Source organism: Cyprinus carpio, chromosome B19, assembly GCF_018340385.1.
Source record: "Cyprinus carpio isolate SPL01 chromosome B19, ASM1834038v1, whole genome shotgun sequence".
NCBI classification, from domain to species: Eukaryota; Metazoa; Chordata; class Actinopteri; order Cypriniformes; family Cyprinidae; genus Cyprinus; species Cyprinus carpio.
Genome location: NC_056615.1, coordinates 10,988,695 through 11,008,075, shown reverse-complemented (window position 1 = coordinate 11,008,075; position 19,381 = coordinate 10,988,695). Strand labels below are relative to the sequence as shown.

Sequence of the window (19,381 nt, the reverse complement as noted above, 5' to 3'; positions counted from 1 at the left end):
CAACACAACTATCAAAGCTTTACCTTAACAAACGGGTCAAACTGTGAGAAATTACATTTTTCCTCAACTTTGGAAATAAAACTGTAGCTTCATGAACTGAACAAGTCCAAAAAGAACATTTACTGTACTAACACTAGACTGTAAAAACAGCTCTTTCTGAATTTGTGAGGTAATAACGATGAAGTATAATAGATATTAATCCTAAACACCACAATAATTAACAAAAGGAGTAAAAGGTGGTTCCAAAAAGGCTGTCACTGAACACTCTAAGAAAAAAAAGGTACAAAAGCTGTCCCTGAGATGCTACCTTTCTAAAAGGCACACTTTTTGTACCTAATATGTACCTTAAAGGTAGCAATATGGACCCTTTAGGTACAAAGATGTACCTTTTGAAAAGCCCCCCAGTGACAGCTTTTGTATAGGCCACCATTTTTTCCGACAGAGATAGGACAGCACATGCTATACTGGAGCCAGGGCTGCATTTATCTGATCAAAAACATACAGTAAAACAGTAATATTGTAAAATAATATTACAATTCAATTCAAAACAATGTTTTTAAAATGTAATTTATTCCTGTGATAGCAAATTAAGCTTAATTTCCAGCAGCTGTTACTCTAGATTCCTTAATGAAAGAAAGTTAAAAAGAACAGCATTTATTTAAAAAATAAAAATACTGTCCCCAAACTTCCAAACTGTAGTGTAAGTTCTCGTGTTCTCAAGGGTGTTTAAATTAAAGTCTTACAGATGTAGTTTATTTAATTCTAAGTATCAAAAATAGGGTTACGCGTGATATGGTCCCTTTAAATTTTTAGCATAATTCAACCTTAGTGCTTCAATGAATACCTCAATGACAAACAACAAATAAAGGACAAAAACAAAAAGTACAATTTCAATCTGCTTGATTCTCAGTTGCGCTTCTGTGACTTTGTGAGGAACAGCAGGCAGCTTCCATACAGATGTACCCAAGGTTTTAGTGCAAATAATCAAATCAATTCACATCAAGAGTCTGTGTGTCTAGAACAGGCAAAGTTCTCTATCACCTCAAAGTCACCTTCCCTCGTAGATCGTCTGGCATCAGTGTCCCTAATGGCAGTGTTTCCTATGAAATCCTATGAAAGATGACTTTGGATGTCAAACTCTAGTTTGAGACGAGAAACAAACAGCTGAGACGGGTAACAGCAACTGTCCATAAATAAATCAAATTAAATTTAGTTGCCATTGAGGTAATTGTTTGTGATATCCAGCTGTTTAAGAAACAAATGCCACTGCAACTAGAGCATATGAAAACATCGGCTTAGACACAAATGGTGTAAATTATTCTAATTCTATGGAAATTTGGAAAGAAAGCAGATGGATACAGTGTGCAACAAATGAAAAGAATAAGTCATCCATTTAATTAAGTGGCAGGAGAAAGGCAGAACGAGAAGAAAAATGGGGAATGAGTGTACAGGATGCAACTCCATTGGGAGTTAAATTATACTTAATAGTCCCAATAGTCATTTTCAAAAAGCTTGGAGGCATAACCTCTTACTGCAGGCCACAACAAAGCAAACCTGGATCTAAACACATAATAGCTGCAACTTTAATGTCCTTCACAAACATCTCCATCATATATTTCATATCATTAGACAAAAGCAACAGTATTCATTTCTGTTACTTTTTAAATTAGTTTAATGTTACCAAGGAAACCAGAAGAAGGTTCTAGCTATCAGATATTTACAGAAAATAAAAATTAAAGTTTATGAATGTAGGGATAATAATAATAATGCAAGGGATGATAAAATAATTAAATATATAATTTGAAAAGTGCAACAATTGGGATCCAAGAAGTAAAAATCCCATTCCTTTTCTCCACAGGGAAACTGATTTTTAACAATAACTTATAAGCCTTTAAAGACAGTACTATTGTCAGCTATAAGGAAAGTGAATCAGTGGTATATGCTTTTGTTGAAGCCATTAGACCGTATTATTTTAACTTTTTTTTAAAACTACATTACTACAAAACATTTCCACCAGAGATTTGAAACCAAAAAAATGTGCCAACAGAACCACACATTCCTATGAAGCACTGCAAATGTCAATCTCCCTACACTCTCAAAGTCCTTAAATATAGTGTATATATACATATATTATAACTATTGTAAAATGTATTGCTTCTATATAAAATCAACATCTTTAAATCAATAGTTTTACATTTATTCATTTTTATTTTGATTATGTTATTCACAATTCTTCATGGGATTGTAGATCTTTCCCTCATTAAAGTACAGTCTTGTACATTTTTCAACTTTCTGCTTCAAATCAAAGTTTGTAATATTGTGATGTATATTGTCACCCTGTAGATGGTTGGTTTGGTTCATGGATTATATCTTTTTAACAAATCGAATATAAGTCAGAATAGAATAGATCTGTCAATACATTCATCATGACTTTAAAAACACTACACTAAACCCTGGGCTAAGGTCACTTTTAACCTCTGAATGGTTGATATTTCACACCAGAAATTTTTAAAAAGGTTCACATGCGGTTTAACTTCATTGCCTGAAACAGTGTTGAACATTAATGACACGTGACTTTCCAATGCAAATGCATCAGGGTCTTTTGGATGATCCACCCTAACCTCACTAAAAAAACCTGAAGTAATGAAAATGGGGTGAAATCAGCCGTTCACAGGCTGTGCAGTCATTTTTTTGACAACACGTGCCAGTCGAACAGACTGTGAGAAGTGTAGAGAACGATAGCGTGTATCTGTCAGTGTCTCTCTCATCTGGCTTTGCCAAATCTAGCTAATTTTCATCTCTGAAAAGAGAAGCTCGGCATACAGAGAGACCTTGTCAAGCAACACATGGGATGTAGGCGAGCAAGCTGCCTTCATATCTAAGATCCCAAACGCATCACAGGAGGTGAGCACCGTTTTCACCACAGAGATCATTTCAATATTTAATGCCCTTTTCTAAAGCTAAAAAGTGACGTGGTCGTAATCCCATTTGCCGATGACTACAGTGCACCGGCACTGATGCCGCTGCCGAAGAGATGCAGCGAGACGAAAATAAGGCTCTCCACAGTGATTCATGCAGAAGGCACATCTAACACCTCTCTGGCAGCAGAGCCGGTGTGATCTGACGGCTTCCAGAGCTTCATTCCATGACCCTGTTTTCCTAAAGCCTGCCGGAGTGTTCCAAACTAATCTCATCCTGCACCCGGAGAGCGAGGCAGATGACACCATACAAAAGAAGCCCACAAACAGTATGAACTATAAAACAGACGCACATCATGAATGAGTAATTGAGAATGACTGCGGGGCAGAGCGCATAGTGAGGAGCATCTTGGCATGAGCGCTTCCTCATACTCAGCTGCACATCTTCAAGCCAATCAGACGGGCTGCCAATGACACCTCCATCGTCTCGCTGCGACTCCAACATGGATGGAAAGAACAAACACACATTCGGAGGGTGAACGAGATTATTTTCCACAGTAACACCCCAGTGAAGTGGCGCGAGTGTGTAATATGGTGAAAAAAATCAGCTGTTGGTAAAGAAAGACGGGCACACATTGGGATGTTATTCAATGGCTTTAATGTGTAAAAAGACAAACATGAAATCAATTATATGTTAAAGGAACTTCTTAGATCTAGAAAAAATTGTCATTACAATTAAAAGGTGCACTCAATAATTTTTTCACACACAGAAATTAACAACAAAAAAGTATGCTGACATGAAACGAAGCCTGCAGTCATATCAGGACCCAAGAGTTTATAAAATAAAAGCAGTTTTATTTTGCATGGAGTGGGTTGGTTCAAGTTACATACTACAAACCTTATTCCAGAAACCTTGCGCATTAATAAATAAACTGCTGCTGATTTTCTAATGACATAAAATGGTGTAGCGTAACAAAACAAATACTGAGTGCACCTTTAAGTTAGATATTAGACATAATTAATCATAATGCATTTTTTTTTTTTAAAAAGAATACCTTCATTTCTGATGTTAAGGTCACTTGCATCACAGTATAAAGTTACCTGAATTTTCTTCCAGCATTGATACCATTTCAAAACATCGTTTCAACATTCTACCATCAGCAAAATTAAACGTAAAATACAATTAAATTAAAAATCATTCATTATTCCAAGAAAAGTGCATATTAACTACTCCTGTAACCAACCACACAACTTTTTGGCCATTCATTTTTCTGCAGTTTGATGCACCAGCTTGAACCACATTTATATAGAGAACATATCATTCTTTGTGTTTGATATTTCCAGGATAAATTGACCATATAGCCACAGTGGTCTAAATAGGACTTAAGGCCATCCATACAGAATATCCTCTTTTTTGACCTCTTTGTGAAAACCCATTGTCAATTCTGTGGCTACCATCACAAACATAATGGGTTCTCAATTTTATCATCACATGATCAATCTCTCAAACATCATCTTATCTATGAAGGCCCTGGAAACATCTGTCCAGTATTGAGCTCATGTCACATGCTCTTGGAGAATCACATCAGTAAACCAATTCTTCCCATGACAATGATCAGTTGGCCCATCACCTTATAAATTAATACAAAAAAATATCTCATATAAACCAAACAAGAAAACTTCCCTTTCACTTATATATTTAGCAATAAATGTCCTTCTCTGAACACATGTGTAAGGCACTTAAAACATGTTAAATATCTTAAAAAGTCTTCATTTACTCACTTTTAAGTCTTTCATAAACATTTCTCTGTGTGGAACACAAAAAGAGATATTTATAGAAGCTGCTCTTTTCCATAAAATGAAAGTGAATGGTGGTTTTCACCCAATAACAGCTTATAAAACTAGATTTCTATATAGAATATAGCTCCTGAATTTTATGGACTACTTTTATATTTTTAAAGTACCTTTTTTGGAAAATGGCAGCATAAACATTCTTCAAATCATCTTTTTTTGTGTGTTACACAGAAGAAAGTCATACAGTCCTGGAACAACATGAGGATGAGTAAATAATGACAGAAAGGTCATTTCTGACTAAAAATCTACTTCCTATTTTCGACATTCCATCAATTTTAAGGACACCAGCAATTCCTGAAGTAATAAATAACTGAGAAAGCCAAGTTGATCAAATAAATCCATTATAAAAGGAGTTACAGAAATAATCCCCACAGATGGTCAGAATTTAAAGGTTTATACCCACATTCTCCAAACTAACTAACCCCCACTGTTTCTCTACAACTTCAGGGAAATATGAAGCAAAAACCACAGCAATTTGGCCACTGCAATCTAGTATTTGCTGTGACATCCAGCTCTGTTTCATCCCCCAATCTATTCTCTACAGCAGGTAAATGACTAGAGGTAGGCTGCCATATGCTTTCAGACGCAAGTAATAATCATTGTACATTTTTAACTGTATAAAAAGTGTAACCCAGCATCTCAATCACTGCATAGTGGGCCACTGAAATTACACACATGTAAATAAGAGCTGATGTTATAACATGGAGGACAAAGCAGGACATGGAATAAAACGGAGAATTTGGCACCATCCAGTGGTTGGAAAGACAACTGCAGCAGCGCCATCGGCAGCAATGCTGCTTATCTGCGCCTAACCTCAATACTCAGCCAAAAATACACACACAACCAGTGCAAGCGAAATCTGACTTACATCAGGAACCGGAATACAGAGGAGTTTTTAAAATTGCTAGTCACTAGTAGTTAAATATGTCAAGAATTTGAATAAATAGAAGCTACTTTGCAGAATAGCAGGGGAGGATGAGACACCAGCAGATGGAGCTGGCAGCACTGACTGATTAAAATAACTCAAATCACCATCTTGTAAAATGGTAATGATTGTCAATTGCGACAGAGAGACCCATAGGTTATGATGAGCTCTTAAATACAGTGTTATATCTTCTGTAGTAATGACGCCTATATGCAGGCCAACCTGCAAGACTAATTCACCATGGGTTCCTTCCCTCAGGAACTTCCTGTGGGCTTTAAGAATGGCAGTTTTGGATTTATGATTAAAATAAAGTCTGTGATTTTAAGACTTTCACATTTCATTATACAACATACACGACTGTTTAAACATTTGGAGCTGGTAAGAAATTTTAATGTTTTTGAAATAAGTCTTTTATGCTCACCATAAAAAAAAAGGTAATATAGTGAAATAATATTACAATTTAAATGTTCTATTTGTGTTCTATTTTAATGTGTTTAAAAATGAAATTTATTCATATGATAGCAAATATTCAGTATTCAGTGTCAGATGATCCTTCAGAAATCGTTCTAATATTCTAAATATGACATTTCTTTCAGGATTCTTTGGTAAATCAAGGTTCAAAAGAACAGAATCTATTTAAAATAAAAATCTTTTGTAACATTATAAATGTCTTAACTGTCACTTATGGTTAATTTAATGCATCCTTGCTCAGTAAAAATATTTTCTTTAAAAACAAAACCTTACTGACCCCAAACTTTTGAACAGCAGATTATGTTGTAGCACACATACAGTACATTATTTTATGCAGATATCCAAAACTCATTCGAAATTTTAGAGAACACTCATGGCACGGAAATGAAACACTCTTCTCAGGGTTTTAGGATTACAAACTTAACAACTCTATTATGAATGATGAATTTTAATACAATATCCAAAAATGTTCAAATCTAATATGTTAATTCATTAAAACATACTATATATTTTTTTAACTGATCTGTACTGTGCACGTTGTGTAACAGGAAGGCACTATCAATCCTTAACGGAGAAACTGGAATGCTCAGTAAGCTGGTGTGAAGTCAGAGAAGCCGATATCAAACACTCTTTGAACTGTAGTGCAGGTGAAGAGTGTAGAGAGAACCTCTGCTATGTTCTCACTTCAAAGAACCACTTCTGGGAGGCTGAGTCGGAGCAGGGCCGGAGAGCGGGGCCAGGGTTCCCAGTGTCAGTCCGGTCTACTGCCTCAACACACTTCTGTGTCTGAACATGGTAGAGAGAGCCATCCTGCCAATGCAATGATTAAAAGAAGTGTTAGACATCCAAGTTTATCACGTAAGGTCAGGGGTTGGTTCAATTACTATAGAGGCCTTTGGTGCACTAGAACAGGAAGCTCAGTCAATCTCAGTCACATAATCACGCTGACGTCACGCTGCTCTTCAGGTGCTTGCTGTACTGGCAAAGAGTTCACATTAAGGCTTGCTTCTGAAATTTCACTGCAAGCCACACTGAAACCTCTTGCCATGCTGCGTGACTTTCTCAAGTAACGTTTTAATGTGACATTTTCCTGGACCTTCATTTGCTTCCAAGAACACTTGGATTCTTTAATGAATACCAAGTTCAAAAGAACTGCATTTATTTTAAATAGAAATCACTTATTTTGATCAATTCAATGCGCCTTTGCTGAATAAAACTTTCTTTCAACATATCTTATTAACCCCAACCTTTTGAATAGCAGTGTATATAAAGTATGTGATTATTTAGGATTAATTCATGCAATTAATTTGGATACAATTTTATTTGCATACAATCAGTTTGTACCGACATGATTAGTGATCTCACCTCTCTGAATAGAAACTTCTGGTCTTCAGGCACAGCTTCCCTGAGTTTACTGCAGTGATGCATGGTAAGGAATGTGGAGACGGGATCAGCCACGACGCAGCCTGCAGGATCCCTCGTGTTATAACGGATCTGTTGGAGTGTGGAGTACTCAAAGAACTGTCACAAAAAGAGAAAGGAAGATATATATACACACACATCAAATTAAATATTACGGTACTCTCATTACAGTGACATTTTGTGAGTAAAAAAACGTTCATTCTCTATTGTGAAGAGTGTAGTGATGTATGGAACAATACACGGATTCCTGCAACGATTGGATTTCGCCCTCAAAATTTCACTGCTCAAATGTGACCACGTCTTTAATGACAGACGAATCAAAACACTTTGCTGATGTGCATGTTATACAGTACATTACTTGCCATTCACATAACGCATTAGTGTGTTATTAATGAAAATATTAGCTATTTGGTTTCTTTTATCGCAAAAGAGTGAACTACAAATAATTTCACTACATTCAAAACATTTAATACAAAAAATTGCTATAATTGCTAATAAATTTGTAGTTTTTCCTTCAGAAAGAGATATGATTTTTGACGAGAGAACAACAACACAAAGCATATTGAATTCTGTGATATTAACTGGTAGCATTTCATTGTGTAAAATTACAGAAATATTTATGTCAATCACATATCATAAATGATCAAGCTAGAATTCAATAAAGTTGCCTGATCTCAAGCAGAACACGTCTGAAGGTCTGCTATACCGTTTTATAGAAATACTTTTTTAAATGTCAAACTAAGCATATTTTTTAAGTCTCAAACAGGACTGACCCAAACGTACCAAACCAGAAACAGAAGAGCACTTCTCTTTTATTCACAGAGAGAATCCATTAGAAGAGTGTTTTTGTGCTGTACATATGGCTGATATTGTGCGCTGATGAGTCTCCAGGGCTCATCTGTCTCCCCACAGAGAGGGAGGAGACGGATAAAGTCACGCCGCTGTGCCAGGCGGCTGGAGTCGCTTTAAAAACAAGCGTGCTGTGGAGTACACAACACACTATTTACTGCACCATATTAGGATGCAGTCTTAATAATACATTAGAAGTGTGAGACTCACTTTGATGTATATTCCTGAGGACACATTACAATCTCTGTGTATTTTATGGCAGTGAACACTAACTGGAGCAGTGTGGCTGTCTGTCGTTACAGTTGAGAAAATTAAAAAGTTACCTGGTTTTGTCCCATGCCGTGACAAGAGTAAAGAATGACCCGGTGACCGGCCATATTGTGATCATCAGGTGGGTTGTAGTCAAAGCAGTAGTTGGCCATTCCTTTATTCTTCAGCTACAATTGAAAAGAGACAAAGCAACATTCAAAAAAACAGGTTCCACAAGTCTATTTTTACTTATTTAAAGGGATAGTTCACTCCAAAATGAAAATTGTCATCATTTTCTCACCCTCATGTTGTTCCAAAATCATAAGAAATTTGTTTATCTTCATTTGTGTTCCTAAGATATTTTTAATTTGCTGTCCCTCCACTGAAGATCTGTTCACCAAAAATTCTGACTCTTCAATGTTTATAAAAGCAATCTATTAAATTAAATCTGTTTATCACATCTTATGGTTTTTAAACGACATGAGGGTGATGAAATGATGACAGAATTTTCATTTTAGGGTAAACTAACCAATTAATTTAAAAAAAATTAATCCGAAATTACATTATCAGCATAATATGAGTAAAACGTTTTAAAAGACAATTAGGTTACACTATTTTAAGGTGTCCTTGTTACAGTGTAATTATACATTTAAGTACTGAGTAAAACCAATTATCTACATGCACTTACTATATGGTTAGGGTTAGGATTAGGGTTTGGCTGAGTGTTGCTTGCATGTAATTATGCATCATTTATTGGTATTACAATAATAAGTACATGTAATAAAGACACCTTAAAATAAAGTATTACCGAAAATTATATAGACATTAATATTTCTAAGTATTTCCTTTTCATTTTAAATCATAATATGTTTGTTCTGAACTTCTAAAAATCTGAAAACATTGTTTATTCCAACCTTTAAACGAAACAGTCTCAGATTTTATCTACAGTATGCCACTCGCTTGCAATGTAGCTTTGTTGATTACAAAGGAACTGACCTCATTTCATCATGTCACACTATGCTTGCAGTGTAAACTCTGAACCAAACCAGCCTGCTAACTGCTGTGGGAAATAGCATTTTAACTTCTTCATCTCTGCTGCTACAAATCTGTGCATGTAAACATAAGAAGTTTGTCTCTCCTCACCATGCCAAACATCCCAGGCCTGTCCTCTGGGACTTGAATGTCAGGGTAGATGTTCTCCAAGAACCACTTAAAATCTTTACAGCCAAGACGCATTCGGAGTTTCCGTCTGTCCGTCACATCACCATATGCTTCCTGAAACAAGTGTTCAAAAATATGGATCCTTTTGAAGATATTTTACTACATTCCGTTTGTTTTCTTTATTAATCACAATTACGTCATAAGTGTTGGTAAAATAGGGTATAAGTTAATAATTGTTCTAAAAAAGCATAAGGTATTGAGATACATTAAACATACAGTATACATTATAAAGAAAAACTACATTAAGATAAAACACCAGATATAATAGATAAATAATTAAACCTTAAGTTTAAGTCCTTAAAGTGTAAGGCGAGTTATTAAATTATTAATATACTGCAGATTTGCATTTTCTATGTGCTTTGATTCACTTTGAGGTTTGTATTTATGCACATTTATTATGTATGCACAAATAGCTTATTATTTGCACATTTTTTAACTGGAACTTTTTTAATTCTCTCATTTTTCAGATGTATGTAAACACAACAGCTTTTAATGTCACCAACATGCTGAATTGCTTGTTTGATACATATTTTGTTGGGTTTTCGCACTGGTCTATGACAGCTCAGCTGTGGTTCTGCAAAGAAACTGGAGTTATTTCTGAGATACCACAGCAATATTTTCTTTCTAAACAACCATACATTCTAAAATGTAACTTTACATAGACATCTTTTACACAGACACAGTTGGCTGCTTCAATCATCTGCATTCGGAGTTTATATTTTTGATGAATTTTTCTGTCTGATGTGACAAGACAAATATTCGGCCCCAATGTGAATAGAAAGGAATGTGAATTCCCTGTGGGAATCCATCAAGAATAGGCAATAATAATTCTTGCCTTGGTAAGGACCACATGAACAGACTGTTTACAATACTCTCTCTTCATACTTAACTGTCTTCACGAAAATCCAAACATCTAATCAGATTTTGTCATCTTGTTTTATAAGCATTCTGGTGCAATTACCCTACAGTGGTACACCGCAAATTGTTACATGCTGCAACATCCTGTCACAAATTAATGCTGCAACCCCATCTCAACAAACAAGACTGATAAATGGCTTAAGTTCCTGTGTATGTTTGTGGCTGTGGTATCTCTTCATAACTGCCAGTCAGACAAGAATTACTGGTGAGTGATGGTCCACACTGATGAGAAACATCTGTTGGAGGTAAAGCTCTGGCGAAGAGTTTCATCAGATCTGCAGTAAGGTGAATGACAAGAAGTGCACTTCTAATTAACCAGCTTGATAGCGAATCATCAATAACGTATGGCCCCGCTGTGAATGCCAGTCGAGTGGCACAACATCACACCCATTGATGATCGGTCTGTGATCAGGCTTCAGTCTCAACAAAGTCCTAAGGCGGCACATACTGTCCAGCTACACGCTCAATCAAGCGGATGTCAAATTAAGTTTTCTGATCATCGAGATCCATCACAGAGCCTCGTTTTGGACTGTGTGGCATAATCGACAGAGATTTTGGCCATGAATAAAATATGCCGTTAGACTCGGAGGTTGAAAGAGAGAGCGATCCTCTTACGAATTTGCATGGAAGCGGAGTTTGAAGGTTGTCAAACCTGATCCACATTGGCATGGCCAGTGTTTGCCTGTGGTTTATACCCAAAGAGAGAGAGAGCCTTATCTGCTGGCATCACATCAGATAGATTTCGAGTTGGCGGTGCCAACCTGGCAGCATCTCCAAGGTTCATAGAGAAAAGAGTTACCCGATCTGTCACCAAGAGCACCTCTCTCTTTAACTACAGGGCTCAGTGGGGAGCTGCCACAAGGGCGGCTAAATGACAAACATGGCTGAAAGAGGTGCCACTTCTCACTGTAGTGATTTCACACCAAGCACAGAGAGGACCTGAGGAGTTTCAGCTCACCTGCTAAATCTCATTCATTTAGAGCATCTCAACAGATTCTGTGAAAGTGGGTGAGGATACATCAAGATTCGTGCAAAGAAAATGTGCGTCTTCCACAAGCGCTATGTAAGATAGACAGTGTGATAAACGTGTTCTTTGAAAACAAGCAGACAAGCAAACAAAGGCAGAGTTATGCAACAGACCGCACAAGTAGGCGTACCAGACGAGCATGAGGGCTGCGATGGTAATACACTTCTTTGTATTCGTCCATCCAGACTTCTGCCGCCCGCACGCTGTTGGCCAAGGCCTTGCGTCTCGAGTATGGCGCTTGCTTCGGAAAGATGTGACCCACGTGAGAGCAAGGATGGATTTCCAGACTCCCTCCACACTGCCAGATCTGAAAAACACCAAGTCAGGAAATAGATTAGCCATCCGTAATAATACATAATATGACAATTCCCCAGGTGTATATTTTCTTGTACAGACCCATTTATATTTTGTGAGAAAAATATTGTGTGATATTATAATTAAAATAAATAATTACATAAATGGCTTTTGTTTTGTCATTATACTGAAGCTAAAGAAAATAATTTTTCTGTGCATCTTTTTGTCCCAGTTATTATAGACAGATATATAATGCTAAAGATAATTTTTTTAAATTTTTTTTATTTAATTAGAACTTTATTTGTATAGCACTTAAATAATAACAGTAAATTTAGCTCAAAAGCCGCTTTAAAGACAAAACATTACTGACCTTTGTAAATTTGACCTATGCAGATTTGTTTTAGATTTTTTACTGTTTAAAACTATGAAACGTCATGATTAATTCAAGCAGAACAAGAACATTAAGTGTTCTTTAAGTGAGTTAAGTGAGTTGTTGGTACCCATTGACTTCCATAGCAGGGAAAGAAATACTATGGAAGTCAATGGGGACCATCAACTGTTTGATAACCAGCATTCTTCAAAATATATATTTTTATGTTCAACATAAAGAAGAAACTTGTGCAGGTTTGGAACAACATGAGGGTGATTCCTTTAACATGCTAACTTTCAGAGCTGTAAAAGTTCCTGCCCATAGACAGATGCAGACAATAAATAGGCTGGTCTGTCATTTTGCATTGACAGAGCAGCTGGCTGGTCTTTGTGATGTTCCTGAAATCTGGTTAAACACAGCTCCTGGTGTTCAAGGTACTCAAAACACAAGTGAACCATTGCTGTCTTTGTAACAAGTGTTGGAATCCTCCAGGGGGTGAGCTGAGTAATCAGAGGAATAATGAGTAAGTAAATGCTGCATAAACACTGAAGATCCCGTTAGTCATCATGCTAGCTGGCAGACACTTAATAAAAAAGTGCTGACTGACCTCTTAACCTCGTATGACTCATCACCCTGTTTTCAAACTAGGATTGTGACCATCTGCCCAAAGGCTTTTTTCCCTTTAGGAAACCACAACTTGGAGAGAAATGAGAGGAACATTTTTACAGAAAAGTTCAACAAAATGCACTTACTCTGAATGAGAACTCCAGGTTCTCTCCACCCCACACCTCCATTCCTGTGTCATATGTGCCCAGGTAATGGAAGTACTTCTTATTGACTGCAAACAAACCCCCAGCCATTGTAGGAGACCTGGATCAAAGCAACAGACAGCAATATTTCTGTGCGTCTAACTTACAGTAACTTCCAGGAAAAACATAAAGTAGGGTGACCATACATCCTGTTTTTCCCAGACATGTAAAATGTTCGGCTTTTGGCTTTGTTTTGGCCTTATACATTATATGTTTGCGTATTTGCATTGTTATGACCCTCTCTATAGAGCCCACCTTCTTGCACACGATTGGTCAATGATGTACAATGCCTGCACACTATTGGTCAAACTACTTTTCAGTCCTTAACTTTAGCAAGTATGAACACAGTTTAAAAAAAAAAAAAATGGGAAAATCTGACATTTTAGGCATGTACGGGAAAATAGGGAAATATGGTCATCCTACATACATGCATGGTTTACGTTTACGGTTCTGTTTTCTGAAATATGGCCATAAAGATCACAAAAAAATGTTAACTATAAAATGGTTTGCTCTGCTGAGTGCTTTTGAGCTCTTTTTTTGTGTAGAAAGCATTCTCATGGTTCAGTAAATGCTCAAAACCCACTGACATATCAACCAAATCAGTGTAATGTTGCATTGTTTTTAAACTGGAATGAGACCAAGAATTTAATTTCCCTTAGTATTACAAACTGTTTTTCATTTGGTGCATCCATGAAGCACGGACCTGATGACATCAGTGGGAGAACTTCTGCGTTTCTGTTCATGCTCTGGGACAGTGTGCCATGTGAACACCAATCGCCAATCAAATCCTCCGATCTGAGGTTCTCCAGGGTTGCCCAGGTACTGGAAGGTGTCCCAGTCGATAACATCAATCACAGGACACACCACAGCCGAAGGCTCATCCTTTATTCTACAGGATTTAGAGGGGAGATAAATATTAGTTCCTTACAAAACAAACAGGGATGTGGCATGTAGCTTAGGTGTGACCTGAAAAAGCATGCACATTTTGTAATACAAATTTATGAAAATAAAGCATGTTTTAGGCTGGTAGGGGTTAGTTTATCAGTCTCACCTCTGGAGTAAAGGCTCCAACCAGCCTTCATGACACTCACAGTGGCAATCGAGGAAGGTCAGCACTTCTCCTGTGGCAATGGACGCCCCCAGGAGCCGCGCTCGCACCAAACCCTCTCTCTTCCTTGCACGGATCAGACGCACCTTTCTGAGATTGGCGATGTAGTTCTCTAGAGGCTCCTTTAAATGATCTGTGGGTCAAATTCATGAGAAGTGCTCAGTAACAGCTGCAGGCCTAGAGAGAACAAGAACTTAGGACAGAAAGAAAGTATGCTAATTGGCTGTATTAAGGAACAACTTGCTGTTTCACCACAGGGTGGAGCTGAGACTATGTTGTTGCTGTGGGATTTCATTGATAAGAATCTGTTTTCAAACCTTGATTAATAGTTGTATTTGATGATTGATGATGAAATTAACAAAATTCTGTATGTGTTTAGGCACAAAAGAAAATATTGAGCAGCACAACTGTTTCCAACATTGATTATAAATCAGCCTATTAGAATGATTTCTGAAGGATCATGTGACACTGAAGACTGGAGTAATGATGCTGAAATTCAGCTTTTATCACAGAAATAAATTATATTTTAAAGCATATTTAAATAGAAAACTGTTATTTTAAATGACAATAATATTTCACAATTTTCTTTTCTGTATTTTTGATAAAATAGATACAGCCTTGATGAGCATGAGAGCATGCTTCTTTAAAAAACATTAAAAATCTTACTGATCCCAAACTTTTGAATGGGAGTGTATGTACAGTATGTGTATATGTGTGTGTGTGTGTGTGTAATCAGTAATGTTTAAAAAAAATATCTATTTGTATCTGTTTGTCATTGTTTGGTTAGAAATTAGCAAACATTTGACTAAGGAAACTCACAACAGTTAGTAGTTTTACATTTTTCTAAAGAAATTGGGAGTGATGTTTGTACATGCAAAACTTCATGGTAGCGATGTTAGCTATGAATATGGTAGCTATATTTATTTGCTAAAGTGGTTATTAGTGTTGTGGGTGGTTCCTAGGTGTCTCAAATCAAAAATGCACCAAGCTTAACCTAATATGATTTTGTTTCATATGACCTTATTATTTTAATACATATGATCTTTTCTCTTTGCTTTATTTTGATTTTCTCTACATATACAGGTTTTATCATATAATTACAGTTTAACTGTACCATTAGTATGTTAATACATATATCTTATAATAAGCGTGCGCTCAAAGTTAGCATGGGAAATTTTCATTCAGACTGATACCTCGGTCACTGTAGTCATCCACCAGTATGATTTCAGACAGCAGCAGGTCCGGCGAGGTTTCCAGGACACTGTGCACTGTCCGCAGTAGTGTGGACCAGGCTTCATTGTAAAAGGCTATCACTACTGATGTTGACGGCAGGCTCAGGTAGTCATATTTCAGGTTACTACATCTGTAGAGACAGATCTTGTTAGATAATGCCTTGCTTGCTATATCGTCACACTACATTCTTGTTTAAAGTGGCTAATTACACTAATTAAATATGCACAGTGTCTTGCACGTGCAACCAAAACATGGCACAATATCAATTCAAATTAAACTGTTTATAAAGCAAAACTGCACCAAATGATGTATAGTAAAAAAAAGAAGAAAAAAAGAAATATCACATACAATAAAAGAAAATATATAATTACTTTAAAAAAATAACTTAAAAATGCATAAATAAAATAAACATTAAGGGGTGTTATGTAATAAACAAACATGATGCAAACAATAAATACTACACATTAAAAACTAATAAAATGTAAGAAAATAGTAAACATTAAAATGCTTAAGTAATATTTGGCTTGTTGTTTTACATTTTTGTTTAACCTATAAGAATAAAACCAATTGCAAATGTTTCTCTAGGTAATGTTTCTCTAGGTAACTATAACAGTGCACACCTTTTGGATCTGGGATGGGCCATCTGTTTATTGTTTGACTTCTTTTTTTTAGTCAATGTGTCCACAAAAGAAAATTTCTAATTTTCTTGAGATAACCAATTAAACTAACACATATCCTTGGGATTTTAGATAAGTTATTTATTTTATTATTATTATTATTTTTATTTATGAGTAAGACCAACTACAAACTGCACCTCTGTGACAGCGCCACATTGAACGTTTTCCTTCTCGTTTGTTACTTTGTGGACGGTCCCTATCGTTAATCACGCATAAGCACTGGGCTAAGATAGGGACTGTTTACAAAACATTTACAACTTCTACGCTTTGCGATAAGTCGGGGCGGGTTGAAACTAATAAACTATAATGCACATCCTGTTCTACGTTTTGATGCTATTCAAACAAACCCATTTAACACCATTATACCAAACAGTTAATGATCTGTTAGAGCTGTATATCTGACAACCATCAAACAAACTTCAAACAATCCTGTGCAACATGGGCACTTACAGTGGATTCCATCTTTCAGGCAGCCTGCGGTGTAATGATATCCTATCACTCACATAAGTGTTTATCTGATGTTTTTTGATGCTCTCCTCCTCCTCTCGCTTCTCTTCTTCAGTCAGGTCAAGTTTAACAGCTCTACCCATCTCTCCCAACGCATTTATGTCTAGAGGAGGCTTCTCGTAAACAGGTTTCTTCAGGAATTCCTCGTCCATATTTTTGGGCTCCTCGACTATAACTTCTCTTCGACTCGCCAGTCCGACATCACTGTGTGTGTTCCTATGAAACACTAAATATCCCACTACAAACGCCCCGAGAATGTACAGAATGAACTTGGGCCGACTTCTTCTGCCACATATTGCCATAATGTATCCTTTTGTCCGCCCTGGTTTCCTCAAACCGTTTGTCATCCAAAGTTAAATCTCATGAAAAGTTTGAAAAAAGTTCGTCAAGGTAAAAGGATCTCGTTTTCAGTGTGCCAGATTTCATTTTAAGGTCGACTATAGTGAAGGGGAAGTTATCCAGGTAAACCGAGAGTTGGTCATTTAATCTGAGGTTGAAACCAACTGTTCGACCTGAACGGCGAGCAGAGCCGGTTGCAGACGGGGAGGAGTTGAAGGCACATCCGTTAATACGGACACTTTCCATGCGTTCGACATTAAACGCACGACGCTTTGCTGATCAGCTACAATAGTCGATTGCAATCGGGGAGGAGTTACTAAGAGGCGTAAATTCAAGCCGCACGCTTTCTGCTTCCTTATATCTACAAAAACTATATAAAACTACGGACGATGCATGATCCAGAATTCATATGCACAGACGCCAAAGTAAAGTATGCTTTGTGCAAAACAGGAAAGCTAAATTTATTAGTTTACTTTTTAATTCAACTCGGATTTACTGCAATTAACTCGATATCAATTCATATTGTGAAAAAAAAAAAAAAAAAAAAAAAAAAAAACCTAGGTCTACAGTGGTGGTCAAAATTATTAGAACACCGGCTAAAAATGGTTTTAAATCAGTTATTTGTATCTTTTGCTGTAGTGTGACAGTAGGAACTATTTTTTTTGGTTAATACTGTTTATGTTCTAAAATGTTTAATCCCTGATTTCAGTGTCCCCAGTATTAATCCCTGGAAGAGAACAATTCAGTGAATACATAAATATTCTTTTTTAAATACATTCACCCCAACATTTACTGGTTTTGAGCCACAGCCATACAGTGGCACGTCCTGCAGGACGGAGCAGGGCTGTAGATTGATGTAGAGAGGGATTTGCGTGATCAGATTAGCAGGCTTGTTTGTCAGATAAGGCCAGCAGAACTGGAAGAGGCATGAAGAAAGAAATCCAGGTCAAATCACAGAGAGTCTTAGGGGTCACACTCTGTGACAGAGCACTAATCCAAATCCATTTAGTGCATGTCCGCTTTATAAACACTGTTATGCCAAGATATACGAGCCTGTGAACATTCATAAACATTATGTGAAAATCATTGTTAATATGTGAAATCATGTAAAATTTAAATAATAACTCACATTTCACAACCAACCTAACTTTTTAATAGTACATCTTGACGATAGATAGACAGACAGATAGAAACAATACAGAACTCATGGAAGTGTTCACCTTTTCTTCTTCAAACAATAGATTTTCCAAATGTCCCAAACAGTCAGAAGGGAGTTTCATCAGAGAAAATAACTTTGCACCAGTCTTCTGCTGTCCAATCCTTGTACTTCCTGCAGAATTTCAATCTGTCCTTGATGTTTTTCTTGGAGAGAAGTAGCTTCTTTGCTGCCCTTCTTGACACCAAGCTATTGTCCAAAAGTCTTGGCCTTACTGTGCGTGCAGATGCTCTCACACCAACCTGCTGCCATTCCTGAGCAAGCTCTGCACTGCTGGAGACATGATTTCAGCTGACTCCTCACGAGGAGATGGTCCTGGTGCTTGCTGGACACTCTGGGACGTCCTGAAGGCTTCTTCACTGCAGTCAAACCTCTCTCCTTGAAGTTCTTGATGATCCGGTAAATGGTTCTTTCAGGTGCAATATTCTTTGTAGCAATTTCCTTGCATGTGAGGCCATATTGATGAAAAGCGATGATGGCTACACGTGTTTCTTTGGAGGTAACCATTGCTAAAAAGAACACAATGAATGGAAGCGCTTCTTCTCTCCTTTTATAGCAATCAGTCTGCTCTTCCAGTCTATTTAGTATGATTGTGATTTCACCTGACTAGTACTCATTCACTCACATGTGCTGCTGGTATGATTAGTCAATTAATGTTAGCTGCTCATTTTGTGTCAGGATTAAAAAAAACAGTAAATTTTGTTTTTGTTTTTTGTGAAAAGTTAATTTTTTGGCCAATGAAGCTTTTAGCAATTATCATCTGATCACTCTACACAATAATCTATAAACAATGTGAATGAAGACCAAAACAGCTTAAGCAGCAAACTTTGCAAAACACAAAATTTATGTCTGCCAAAACTTTTGGCCATGACTGTACTGTATGTATATCGTTCTGTAAAGCCAGTATTTGTTGTGTAGATGTACTATTCAGTCATACTGTATACTGTATATTTGTTCATTCATGTAGACATCAC

General features: G+C 36.8%; 1 protein-coding gene across 1 annotated transcript; it reads right to left on the bottom strand.

The window, feature by feature from the left end:
• Nucleotides 1–3,689: 3,689 nt before the first annotated feature.
• On the bottom strand, nucleotides 3,690–17,516 carry LOC109111584 (polypeptide N-acetylgalactosaminyltransferase 12-like). The gene is made up of 10 exons (XM_019124544.2): nucleotides 16,796–17,516; nucleotides 15,629–15,798; nucleotides 14,379–14,568; nucleotides 14,031–14,216; nucleotides 13,271–13,388; nucleotides 11,985–12,161; nucleotides 9,832–9,963; nucleotides 8,763–8,876; nucleotides 7,534–7,689; nucleotides 3,690–6,978 (listed from the first exon to the last, which is right to left on the bottom strand). The coding sequence occupies exons 1-10, from the start codon at nucleotides 17,197–17,199 to the stop codon at nucleotides 6,841–6,843; spliced, it is 1,785 nt and encodes a 594-aa protein (XP_018980089.1). The 5' UTR covers nucleotides 17,200–17,516; the 3' UTR covers nucleotides 3,690–6,840.
• Between the last annotated feature and the right edge of the window lie 1,865 nt (nucleotides 17,517–19,381).

Bases quoted from the DNA above. Each gene is read 5' to 3' on its own strand.
- LOC109111584 (XM_019124544.2), bottom strand. From the start codon at position 17,199: ATGACAAACGGTTTGAGGAAACCAGGGCGGACAAAAGGATACATTATG. The intron at 15,799-16,795 runs GTAAGTGCCCAT...CTGTCTCTACAG, and splicing joins CCTGAAAGATGGAATCCACT to ATGTAGTAACCTGAAATATG. The intron at 14,217-14,378 runs GTGAGACTGATA...TAAATCCTGTAG, and splicing joins TTGGAGCCTTTACTCCAGAG to AATAAAGGATGAGCCTTCGG.